The sequence below is a fragment of the Macrotis lagotis genome, chromosome 2 (genome assembly GCF_037893015.1).
Source record: "Macrotis lagotis isolate mMagLag1 chromosome 2, bilby.v1.9.chrom.fasta, whole genome shotgun sequence".
In the NCBI taxonomy this organism is placed as follows: Eukaryota; Metazoa; Chordata; class Mammalia; order Peramelemorphia; family Peramelidae; genus Macrotis; species Macrotis lagotis.
The window spans coordinates 259,354,402-259,368,035 of NC_133659.1; the positions used below are offsets into that span (position 1 = coordinate 259,354,402).

Genomic DNA, 13,634 nt, shown 5'->3' on the forward strand with positions numbered 1-13,634 from the left:
ATTAAATATAATTCTCATATTGGATATATATATATACATATATACACATGTGTGTGTGTATATATGTGTATGTGTGTGTGTTCAAATTAGGGTGTAGGTTCCTAAGGAGACTTATGTGGTATTCTTAGATTAAATTCTTTTCTCATTTATCCTTGGTTATCACTCTACCTGGCTATAAAACATGACACAGAAATACCTCAGAATGGTTTGAAAATAATTTTACAATAAAGTTACAGCTAGAGCTGCAACTGAAAAACAAGTAACTTTCTTTCCCCAGGTCCTCCCAAGCATCCTTTCACTTTCCCTCACATTTCATTTTTAAAGTGTACAAAAAAGTTTCAATCAGCAGCATCACCTAAAGGCTTACTGCAGTTTACTTCCTAAAAGAGGGAGAGAGGCCTGAGGTCATTTTTTCGTTCATTCTTTTACTTCAACACAGACATTCTGCTTTTCAAATAAAGAACTAATCCTTCTATAAAGGTGGCTTCAACTGTAATTGTGTGCTTTAATCAGCATAAACCTATCCAACCACAGTCTTCTTTTTCCTTCTTTTCGCCCCCCACCCCCACCCCCACCCCACCCCCGCCACTCCCTATGATGGATGCTTGCTTGGCTAGCTGCTTTGCTTGGTCTCTTTGTCTGAAGGATGCAAACAGTCTGTGGATGCTAGAGAAAAAGGGGTGGAGAAGAGATTACCTCATCCCATGTCGTGTGCACCAATCACAATTCGCTGGTCTTGGCTTCTCCGGGCAGATTGAGGGGTCTGGACCAACTGGAAAAAGCCCTAGCCCATCCCCATGGTGACAGAATTGTATATAGGGAGCTGTATTGGACCATGTGCAGTAGGTTCTCTTACATCGACCGCCTAAGAGTCGCGCTGTAAGAAGCATCAACCTCTCTTCTTCTTCTCACCCATCAACTCAACAGCCGCAAAGCAGCAATCATGGTAAGGTTTCCTCTCTCCTTTATTGTGTCCTTTCTAAGGGCATTAGCTCAGTGAAGGAGGCTGCTTGTGCTACTTGCGAAACTCAAGTTCATTTTCTTTGCAGCTTCTTAGAAGCGATGCTTTGTTTGTGCCTGCATTAGATTTCTTGCACTTAAGCTTTAATATGCAGACATAGCAGAAATGGCGATTCGGATCAGAATTGAGGACACAGGGCCGGAAAAACCAGGAGGAAGAACAAAGGAGAAGGGAGGGGTTTGGGGGTAGTGGTTAGAGACATTTCGGTGCCTCAGAGGGCTGGTCACTGCAGGCCATCTGTCTGGGATGATGCAATGTCCTGAGGCTGAGAACCAGCGATAGTTTCCCCTGCCTCATGTATATTTATGTGTTAGTGTTACTTCAGGCTGACTGCTCCCATCCCCCTTCCCCTTCTCTCTCTCTCTCTCTCTCTCTCTCTCTCTCTCTCTCTCTCTCTCTCTCTCTCTCTCTCTCTCTCTCTCTCTCCCCACCCCACCCCACTCTTTTGACTGCAATCTTGGGTGGGGCGGCAGAGGGCGGGGGGCGGGGGGCGGGAGTCGAGGGGAGGAACAGGGGCACTGGAGAGACTAAGCAAAGAATAAGGTTCATAAAAATCAAACCAACAAAAATGCGCATGTCATGTTAAAAAAATAAAAAAATACACATTTCTCCTCTAAAGTGCGGATTTCTGTAAGCCTTTTTGGTAAAGAGAGTAAGGGTGGAGTAGGGGGAGGAGTTTTGTTGGCTTTTGTGTGTTTATCCCCTTGAAATAGTTTTGTTTGGGGGCAGGAAATCTTTATTATTATTTATAAAAAATCTATTAATAAATTTTACTAATGATCGTATAAAAGTAGCCTTTTCGAATGACTGAGAGGGTTGGGGTATTTTCCTCCCCCACACCCCAAAAGTTGCGAAATGTCTGGGGACATTTGGGTTCACCCTGGCAAACCCAAAGGGCTTTCTGCCTTGACAGCTAACCCAGAGCAAACAAGATGCTCATTTTGTAAGCCAGGGTAAAGTGCGATCCTTTCAGGACCCTAGGGAGCTGTCCTTTTTCCTCTTCCACCCATGTAAGAAACCATGTAGAAATGGGTGCCCTAAAGAAGATAAAGACAAAGAACTCTCTAGAGGATGTGATCAAAATATTCCACAGAAGGCAGGATATATTGAAATGCAGTAGAAATTTGAAACAAACCAAACCTTGTGATGGATTCTTAGGGTTTTTTGTTTGTTTGTTTAGTTTGGGAAGGATACAGGAATTCTGGCTTAAATTGATTGTCTTTTTTTCTAAGCACTTAGAAAGAAATGTTTGGAAAAATATTACATGGAGAAAATTAAAGACAATAAAATACTCATGTCAACAAAGAAGAATTACATTTTTCTTTCCAGTTCCCTCTTTTCTGGCATATAATCTGGATGCTGTCTTTTGTTCTGGTGCTACTTCATTGATTCATTTCAATTATTCACACATAGGATCCCAGAAGGGGTCAGAAGAGAAAAATTGGCAAAATAATATAATGAGATCATGAAGCCAGTTCCTGGAATTAGAGATGGCTATGTTAAATAATACAGTAGGTGCAAAGCAGACACCAAGTAGAGAAAATACAGCAATGCAGCAAAGGGACAGTTAACTTTTATTGATTCTTTTTTAGCTTTGATTGATTCTGGTATTCTTAGATTGGGTGTGGCCTCAACCTTTCAATAATAAAACATATGACTATACCAAAATATCAAAACCTTGCTTAAATGGGGGTCCCACTCTCAAGGAGAAAGGGAAATCAAGCTTTATTAGATTTTGGGAAAATATTGTACTTAAGAAAAATAAGGTGTGGTAGAACAATTATCATATAATTCATAATTAAATTAATTAAAATCCATATTCCCTTGACTAATTTATTTTCCAACAGATTTCCAAAATTTTCACAAATTATTATTTTATATGATTTATTCAAACACTGCAGTATGAACAATGGATTTGGACAGCGTGCTGCTGCAGCCAATACAAAGCATTGTTCAGACCACACCCAACTACAACATTTATAGCAGATTGCTTTCTGATATTTATATGGTAAATTTCAATTTCACAAGTGAACTTGAGGAATGGAAATACATTTTAATAAGAATAATTGAAAAGTTGCATACAAATCTAACTTTCCAATTCCATCCAATTTTTTTTTTTTTTTTTTTTGCTTTTCTGCAGCGTGAATGCATCTCTATCCACGTAGGCCAGGCAGGTGTCCAGATTGGCAATGCTTGCTGGGAGCTGTACTGCTTGGAACATGGTATCCAGCCTGATGGTCAAATGCCAAGTGACAAGACCATTGGAGGAGGAGATGACTCCTTCAACACTTTCTTCAGTGAAACTGGGGCTGGCAAACATGTCCCCAGAGCAGTGTTTGTAGATTTGGAACCAACTGTCATTGGTATGTTTCATTCTTAAATACTCTTGAAATTTGAAACCACCAATGTCAATTTATAAACCAAAACATAAACCAAACGTAAAATTAAATTTTATTTTACATGATTCCATTTATCTAAGATGAGAATATTTGTAGGTCTGTTTCCAGCTTTGATATGTAAAATTTTGAAACAAATATCTCCTTTCAGTTGTTGACCATTTGTCTTTATCTCGGCAGTTAATAAGTGAAGTCTGAATGACTCTTAACTTGGTGGTTTTACATCTTCTTAATTTTCTTCCTTTCTATCTTACAGATGAAGTTCGCACGGGAACCTACCGCCAACTCTTCCACCCTGAGCAGCTGATCACTGGGAAGGAAGATGCTGCCAATAACTATGCCCGTGGGCACTACACTATTGGCAAGGAAATCATCGACCTGGTTCTAGACAGGATTCGAAAGCTGGTATATTTTATCCCAAAGTGGTTTGGGGGGAGGAAAGGAGGAAAATGGCTTTGTTATATTAAAAAAAGGGGTTAATGTATAAAATAGAATGAGGTGATTGATTATTCAGATTTTCTTTTTTATCAGTATCATAGACAAATAGGGAAGAAATAGATTGAATTGTCACTATGATTTTATCAAAAAATTAAAAGTTTTTCAATTAAGAAAAATGCTAAGCAAATACAGTCCAGGAGGGATGGCAGGGGAGAAAATAAGACAGTGTGAGTTTTCTCACACTAAGGAAATCATTTATCTGGGCACTCTTACTCCCAAAAATAGATAAATAACAGAAAAATAAAAATTTTTACAGTAATAACTTGACCTATAAAGGAATAGGCACAGTTCATGCAAATAACTTATCTTTGCAACACAAGCAACAATTATCTGTTTCTTTGTTTCCTTTCCAACAGGCTGATCAGTGCACAGGTCTTCAAGGCTTCTTGGTTTTCCACAGCTTTGGTGGTGGAACTGGCTCTGGTTTCACCTCTCTGCTGATGGAACGGCTTTCTGTGGATTATGGCAAGAAGTCCAAGCTGGAGTTCTCCATTTACCCAGCCCCTCAGGTTTCCACAGCTGTAGTTGAGCCCTACAATTCCATTCTGACCACTCACACCACCCTGGAGCACTCTGATTGTGCCTTCATGGTAGACAATGAGGCCATCTATGATATCTGTCGCAGAAACCTTGATATCGAACGCCCCACCTACACTAATCTGAATAGGCTGATAGGTCAAATTGTGTCCTCCATCACTGCCTCTCTCCGATTTGATGGTGCCCTGAATGTTGATCTGACAGAATTCCAGACCAACCTGGTGCCCTATCCCCGTATCCATTTCCCTCTGGCCACATATGCTCCAGTCATCTCTGCAGAGAAAGCCTACCATGAGCAGCTTTCTGTGGCAGAGATCACCAATGCTTGCTTTGAGCCTGCCAACCAGATGGTGAAATGTGACCCTCGCCACGGTAAATACATGGCTTGCTGCCTGCTCTACCGTGGTGATGTGGTTCCCAAAGATGTCAATGCTGCCATTGCCACCATCAAGACAAAACGTACCATCCAATTTGTAGATTGGTGCCCAACTGGCTTCAAGGTTGGCATCAATTACCAGCCTCCCACTGTGGTTCCTGGTGGGGACCTGGCCAAGGTACAGAGGGCTGTATGCATGTTGAGCAACACCACAGCCATTGCTGAGGCCTGGGCTCGCCTGGACCACAAGTTTGATCTGATGTATGCCAAGCGTGCCTTTGTCCATTGGTATGTGGGGGAGGGCATGGAGGAAGGAGAGTTCTCTGAGGCACGGGAGGATATGGCTGCCCTGGAGAAGGATTATGAGGAGGTTGGTGTGGATTCTGTTGAAGGAGAGGGTGAAGAGGAAGGAGAGGAGTACTAAAGTATCACAGGGATGCTGCTTTACAGGGAATCATATATTGTTTCAAACACTGACAAGTCTTTGGTTGATCAGTTAATATGTATGTAATAGTATATACTTGAATGTACAATTACTGATCTATTCTTTAAAATGTGGAAATGTTGTTTAAGACCCAGGCTGGCCAATTATCTGATGGGTTATGAATAAAAATATTCCCTGTCTTATATGATTAGTTTCTTGTGTTTTCTATTTGGATTGTCTGAAAAAATATTCTATATCCAAACACTAAGGAACACAACTAGGACACAAAATTGATACTCTCAATTCTCATCCTTCTTAACCTCCACTGTTGACTATCCTCTTCTTACATTTCCTGGGCCTCTGTAAAATGAAGGATCTGGACTAGGTAGCTTTTGTGCTAGTTCTAAATCTGTCATCTGATGATCCTCCTGGATACTCTCTCCTCTTTATTAGACTATTGCTTTCCCTTGGTTCTCCTCCTACCTTTCTGATCACTCATTCTCAGGCTCCTTTACTGAATCATCAAAAATATCATGCTCCCTTCCTCAAAATTTAGGAACCAAAGTTCTGTCCTGAGCCCTTTTCTCTTTACTCTCTATACTTTCATTTTCATCAATTCCTATGAGTTCAGTTGTTTTTCCAAACAGATGACTCCCAGATTTATGTATCCAGGACCATTCTCCTTTATGTATCCAGTCCCATTCTCCTCCCTTGAGCCCCTACTGCCATATCAAAAAATACAATATGTCCAAAATAGAACTTAATTTCCTATTTCTAAAATTGATTCCTCTTCTAAACTTCCTATTACTGTTGTGGTCATAATCATCCTCTTAGTCACCCAGGTCCTCAATGTCAGCATCAACCTTGACTCATCACTCTGATTCACCCACATAACCAGTCAGTTGTCAATAATATCTTTATCTCTACAATATCTCTTGAATCCATCCTTTTCATGTTGAATTCATTCTTACCATACATACAGGGAACATGCTAGTTCAGATTCTTATCACTTCTTCCCTAGACTTCCTAATTGGTCTCCCGTCTTCAAGTATCCCTCTATCTTCAAACTATCCTCCGCACAAATACCAAAGTAATTTTCCTAAAATGAAAGCTTGTCAACTGGACATAAAAAATTCCAATATTTCTCTTTTGCCTTTAGGATCAAATAAAAGATTCTTTAAGTTTTAAAGTTGTTCACAACCTATTTTTAGAACCCTATTATACATTATTTCCATTCTTAAATGCAAATGTTCTGTTGTTTATCAAATATGACACTCCAGGGCGGCTAGGTGGTACAGTGGATAAAGCACTGGCCCTGGAGTCAGAAGTACCTGGGTTCAAATCCATTCTCAGACACTTACTAATTACCTAGCTGTGTGGCCTTGGGCAAGCCACTTAACCCCGTTTGCCTTGCAAAAAAAAACAAAAAAAATATGATACTCCATTCACCTCTTTATAATTACTTATTTTCTTCAAAACTCTACTCAAGCAAACCCTTTTAAATGAAGTATTTCCTGATTCCCCCTCATCCCAAGCTGCTAGACCCCAAAAAATATTTAGCTTGTATTTATTGATAAATCACCTCTCAGTATCCTGGGCAACTCTTTAAGACTACAAGTTGTGGAGAAGATGACAGCCTGCACTGGTAAAGAGAGTTTCCTCACTAGGAAGTTCCATATTCCAATGAAATTCCAATGAAATAGGTCCAGACCCTAGCTATTTTGCATGTTTTTATCTATATACATATTATTTCCCTCAAATATAAACTTCTTGAGGCCAAAGACCATCATTTTTGTTTTTTATAGCCATAGTGTCAAGCACAGAGTTTGACACAGAAAAAGTAGGTTCTAAATAAATACTTATTAATTGATTCTCTGTCTAGTACCTCAGTTTCTCTGGGACTAGAATCTTAATTTCTCTAGGGGCTAGAGACCTAGGCCTGAAAATATAATCCCTGATGCCTCTTTTGCCATTGGCCTATTGCTATCCCTTATCCCTGATTGCTTTCCCCATTCTGGTGTCCCTGATATCCCCTGATCTGTGCTACCTATCAACTGACTATACCTTGCTTCTGATTCATTTTTTCTGTACTCATCTCCCCAGAATTTTGGTCCTTCCTCAATATTTCCAGTGGCCTCATGCTGCCCAGGACCCCTAATTAAAGCCAACCTTGTACTGACACTCCTCATAATTGAGACATGCTTTACACCCTCTCCCTTGTGAAAGTCTTTTCTCAGATAGTTATCCCATTAGAAAAGGTCTGATAAATAAAGTCTTATCTTTTTTTTAGGTTTTTTTTTTGCAAGGCAAATGGGGTTAAGTGGCTTGCCCAAGGCCACACAGCTAAGTAAATAAAGTCTCATGTTAAGACACACTGCATCTTAATCTGGGGACTTTGGAGAAATAAGATTCATGAACATAGATGAGGAAAAATTATATCTTTACTTTTGCCAACCCCTAACTGAAATTTAGCATGTTGTTCAACTATTTTAAAACATTCTAAGAAGGAGCCATGGACTTTGCTAGACTGCCAAAGGGCTCTATGATAAAGAAAAAAATGTTGAAAAGCCTGGCTCTAAACTATTAATGTTTCATGGTTTTTTATGTTGCTCTCCTAAAAATAATTGTCATTTTGAAAAGAAATACTTCATTTAATTTCATGATCAAGGAAAAAAATTAAGTTTGTAATTTTAGGTATCAGCAATAATGCATCAAGTGTAAATTGGGAAATAGGGACTGTATCAGTGTACCCTAAATTATAGCCTAGAATTCAGATATATCTTCTATGTATCTGGAATTCAGATATATCTTCTACATACAATTAACCTGGCTCTGCCTTGAGACAGCAAATTCTTACTATCTTTTCCCATCAACTAGTCAATTAATGAACAAACATTAATGTAAGTATGTACTATATTCCAGGATCTATAGTAAATACTAGTGTTAGAAAGTGAAAAAAACAGTTCCAGCCTTTTAATATTCTAAATAGGGTGACAACATGCAAATATGTAGGTATAGACATGTGGAGTGAGAATGCTCTGATTCCCTCTCCCAGAGTCAGAATAGGATGCTGTACATACTTGTTCAGAGTACTAAAGTAATTGTTAGGGGACTATAGCTAGTACCTCAGTTCCATTTAACCACTTAACATCAATTAGATTTATATTTACTTCAAAGATGTAGCAAGACCAAATTGCCAACTTCCCCCCCCCCCCCAAATATCTTCAGGATACATTTTCTCGTAGACCATCTTGGACTCTGGAAAGGTAAACTCAAAATTTAGTTTAGTTCCTACATAGTGTTGGTCCAGATGTGGTAAATTCTTCCACAAGTCTGGAATCCTGAAAGTTACTTATAAAGATCACTCATTGCTTCTTTTCATGGTCTTGATAAAGCTCCAGCTACAAAGCTTAGCCTGGATTCCAATTCCTGAATAACTGTGGTTTGTTCTTCTAAACTGTGACACTCAAGGTCAGAGACTACACTCTTTTCATCTAAAATGGAAAAAAATAAAACAAAAAAGTCAAGGAATGGGGCCTGTTTTTTGGGACCATATGACCTCAGGGGGGAAGAGGGTCCTAGGACCCTAATCTTTATAGCATAGTTCATAAAGTTTCCCCAGATGTGAATGAAGCCAAAAAAGGGCTGAAGGTGACCCAGGCATCTTCAAGATGCCAATAGTTTCAGCTATGAAAACAACGGAAAAAGCTTCCTTTCAATCATGTGGTTAGCCAACCAAAACCAATTATCTACCCATGCTCTACAGTGTTTCCAAGGTACATATCACCACAATTTTCACAGAAACAAACTTTCTAGAAATATCCACATGGAGAAACTGCATCAGTCAAGCAAACTGATGGTATCTGTCCATGTATCAGACTCCCTCCTCCTCCCAGTTATGTATGTTATATATACAAATTAATATTAGGTAATTTTAAAGGAACAGGCATTATAAAGGAGGGGAAAAGACCAGAAGAGACCTCCAGTAGTAGATAGATTTTTTTAAGAAAACCAGGGATTCTAGGAGGCAAAAACAAGGAAAAGTCTTCTAGATATAGGAAGACAATGGTTGAAAAGGTCCAGGATACTGATAAGAGATGAAAATTATGAAAGAGGGTCAGAAAATAGTACAATTTGTTTGGAATGAAGGGGAAGGCGACTGAAGGAGAATAGTGTGTAAGTAGACTGGAAAGGTAATAAGGGGCCAGGTTGTTAAGAACTTTAAATGTCAAACAGAGAAGAGTATATTTGATCCTAGGAGTTTATGGTCAGACTTCAGATTTCTTAGACATGGAAATGGAACACTTGTTCAGTGAACATAAGGAAATAAGAGGTTAGTGTGTTTGAAAGAATAACAACATATATGTTGAAAGTCCTCTAGCATAAGGGCAAGAACTGGAGTGGAGAGCAATACTGTGAGCCAGACCTTGAACATATTGAGAAAAGAAGAATATCTTCAAAGTTGGTGGTAGACAGTCTCTAGGAGCTGGACTGGGTGATAAACTTCATATAGTTATCCTCAAAAGAGAAATTGCAAGAGAAAGAAAGAGAAATATAGAGACAGACAGTGACAGAGACACTGAAAGACAGAGACAAAGATGTACAGAGAGAAATAGACACATAGAAAGACAGGCAGAGAGAAAGGCATAGTTACAGAGATAAAGATAGAGTCTAGAAAAGTGACAATACAGAGCAAAGAGTATTGACAAAGTGGTGACAAAATAATCTGACAGTTCTATAATCCATTCACTTTTTCTTTCTTGGTAGTGGCAAATAAAGAGCAAATATCTTAAATGGTTAAAATATAGAAATCTCCATAATATGAATCAACTCAAACTAATTTCAAGTAGCAAGATCAAATAAAACAATAAAGAATTATCTAAACTAGAATAAATTCTGGTTGCTGTGGACCTGATTCATGGTTCAGTAAACATAGTTTTGAGGCCTTTTACTAATCACCTTATTTCTCTAATTTCTATTATTTTGGTGAATTATATAAATAGCATAGCTTAAATTTATTCATAGAAGATAGTAAAGTCCCTTATTAGAAAAATGACTCTTTTTTTACTGAATTGTATTTTTATTTATTGAAGAGCAACAATATATATGCATAGTCATTTTCAGAACAAAGACCCAAAAATTCTCATGAAATATTATTTGCTTCAACAAATGCCAACTACATTCTAGGTCTGGGATTATAAAGACAAAATAAATTATAATTTCTGACCTCCAGAAATTTACCCTAGGTTGAAAGATATGGTTGTAACATGTATACAAGTAGGTAAATACAGAGTATATATGAAACAGTTTAAGAATCAATCTCTCTAACATATAGCCTAAATGATATAATCACTCTTCAGTTTGTTACTTAACTTGGAGTTCCCATATTCATTCCAAAGTAACACATGAGTATATTTGGATAGTCCTTTATTATTTACTAAAATATTAATACCTCACTAATGAATCAGCTTTATACACCTAACTCTTATTTAGTAAATATTACTTATTAAATAAACTTGAAAAATCTCTCTTCCTTTAATCAGTTACTCATTTCTGATAAATATCCAAGCTCCTGATCTCCTAGGTTAAGGAAATATAAAAGATATCAAAGTTGCTGGCTGTGTTTATGTGTGTGTGTGTGGGTGTGTGGGTGTGTGTGTGTGTGTGTGTGTGTGTGTGTGTAGTATTAAGATGTAGACAATACTAACCCAAAGACATAAATATATTTATAATATTTATCTGTGAAACAGATCACGGTTCTTCTTATTATTATCCTTATTATTCTTTCTTACTTCTGAAACACAGCCCCATTATTCTACTCTTTTTTTTCCCCCTAGGTTTTTGCAAGGCAAATGGGGTTAAGTGACTTGCCCAAGGACACACAGCTAGGTAATTATTAAGTGTCTGAGGTTGGATTTGAACTCAGGTACACCTGACTCCAGGGCCGGCACTCTATCCACGGCCACCTAGCTGCCCCTCATTATTCTACTCTTAAGAGTATAGTCAAAGTTTCCCTAAAATCATTATTTATTAATAAAAGTTAAAATAGTTCTTTCAGGAAAGAATTTTTCCTCATTCTTCTTCTGTCTTCTCTCAGTTTTTCTCAAGATATAATTAACAGTCTCTCCAAAAAAGAGTTTAATGTCATCTCTTTATAGATGGCAGTTATAGCTCATACTATTTATAGATGAAAGCTAAAACTTAGCTCCTCATAAACTCCTCATGGAGCAAAATAAAAACCTTTCTTTTACCACTACTTTCTCAAGATTCCAAAACCTCTTTAAACAGATATAGCTACTTTTACCTTGCTGTTTACCTTCCCTTCATTTGAAATAATCCCCCTCTCCTTAGAATCCTTCCTTGATAAAAAAAATTTAAAGTTAAGCAAAACAAACATTTTAATCATGTCTGATAATGCATTCTTTATTTTGTACCTATAGTTCATCATCTTTTATTCCATAGGAAAGAGTTGTGCTATAACATCAGTCCTAAGGACTTATTTTTTTCATATTTGTATTCCTAGCATTTAGAACAGTATCCTACACAAAGTAGGAACCTAATAAATATTTGTTAAATTGAATTGATCCATGTTGAGTGGGAAAGGCCAATGACAATCATTCGCTCATTCATTTATTCAACAAACATTTGTCAGGCTACTCCTAGGAGTAAAGTACAATTCTTAATGAGCACTAATACAATTTTAGATAAGAGTCTATCTTCTCTCATGAATCTCATGAATCTCACATTCTTGTGGAGGGATGAGACAACCACAGACAAATATAACACATAATATTAACAGTTAGGAACATTAAAGAGAAAGAAAACAAAATGTTATGTGAATGCTAAGGAAGAAGGTCATCATTGACCCTAACTTCAGGGACTATACAATTTAGTTAAGTTGAACTTTAAAGGTAGAGTGGAAATCAGCAATTCTTGGCAAAGAGGTAGAAATAAGATATTCCAGGCATAGGAAACAGACATGAATGTTTGGGGTATGTTTGGGGGCAGAATTCTTCCAATATGGCTGGAACATAAAATATATAGAAGAGAATAATAAGATATGGGGCTAGAAAGTCAGAGTGGGGGGAGAGGACTAGAATGTCTGGCATAGTAATCTGAGCTTGTCTCTGTATAAAACAGGGAACTGGGGCAGCTAAGTGGTGCAATGGATAGAGTACCAGCCCTGGAGTCAGGAGAACCTGAGCCCAAATCTGGCCTCAGATAATACTTAACCAGCTGTGTGACCTTGGATAAGTCACTTAACCCCATTGCCTTGCAAAAACCAAAAAGAAAAAAAAAGAAAATAGGGAACTGTTGACAATTAAGGGAGAAGATTAGTAGGAAAAGATCTGGAAAGTTTCTGAATCAAACCAAGAGTGGGAGCTCAAGGACACCAATCCCCTCCAATATTTCCTTAAACTCTCTTCCTTTCTATCCAAATCTCTTCTCCAGAAGGCCTCTGGAAACCCAGACAAATCTTTCCCCTTTCTATGGTGTCTGTGAGAAAAGCTATTGAAATTGGTGTGACATAAATAAAGTAAAAGAAATATGAGAAAAAGAAGAAATTACTAAACTGACAAGGCAAAGAAATCAGGAAGGTTATGTTAATGAGTCAGATTTCTTTTTCAAAAAATTTTTTAAAAAGAGGAAGAAAATGTTTCATCAGATGAGTTGTTTTAAGCAGGACTTCAGAGAAGAATCTATCAGTGAGAATAGAAGGGATTTAAAGAGTCAGTAAAATCAATATTATTACAAATTGCAATATATTTATTTTTTTTAGCTTTTTTTACAAGGCATGGGGTTAAGTGGCTTGCCCAAGGTCACACAGCTAGCTAATTATTAAGTGTCTGATACGAGATTTGAACCCAGGTACTCCTGACTCCAGGGCCAGTGCTTTATCCACTGCACCACCTAGCTGCCCCTTGCAATAAATTTCAACCAGATAAAGTATTATGATATTCTAAAAAGTTGACTGTCATAGTAGATATTATAATCTTCTTTCACAGAGATATAAAAAGATATGGTTTTGTGGAATTTGGGGACTAATAAATTAATAGCTAAAATTTGTGTAGTATCTTAGGAGTGCAAAACAATAACCCTGAAATATAAGTGCTATTAATATTCTCATTTTACATATGAGGAAAGTGAGGCTGAGAGAGGTTAAGTGACTTGTCTAAGGTCACACAGCTAATAAGTTTCAGAGCCAAGATTCAGACTTAGGTTTTCTTGACTCCAAGCCCAATACTCTCTCCACTATACTACCTAGCTGCTATAAGAAGTATGCTGAATAGGGACGGCTAGGTGGCACAGTGGACAGAGCAGCAGCCCTGAAGTTAGGAGTAGCTGAGTTCAAAATCAGCCTCAGACACTTAATAATTACCT

The 13,634-nt window shown here is 37.8% G+C and overlaps 1 protein-coding gene across 1 annotated transcript; it reads left to right on the forward strand.

Annotated features, from left to right (window-relative positions):
* The first annotated feature begins 752 nt into the window (after positions 1-752).
* LOC141514867 (tubulin alpha-1A chain) lies at positions 753-5,457 on the forward strand. Its single transcript, XM_074226006.1, has 4 exons — positions 753-946; positions 3,162-3,384; positions 3,674-3,822; positions 4,272-5,457. Exons 1-4 carry the CDS (start codon positions 944-946, stop codon positions 5,250-5,252), a joined length of 1,356 nt encoding a protein of 451 aa, XP_074082107.1. The 5' UTR covers positions 753-943; the 3' UTR covers positions 5,253-5,457.
* Positions 5,458-13,634: the final 8,177 nt, after the last annotated feature.

Coding starts and splice junctions, on each gene's coding strand:
- LOC141514867 (XM_074226006.1), top strand. Junction 3,385..3,673: donor TTTGGAACCAACTGTCATTG/GTATGTTTCATT, acceptor TCTATCTTACAG/ATGAAGTTCGCACGGGAACC. Junction 3,823..4,271: donor TAGACAGGATTCGAAAGCTG/GTATATTTTATC, acceptor CCTTTCCAACAG/GCTGATCAGTGCACAGGTCT.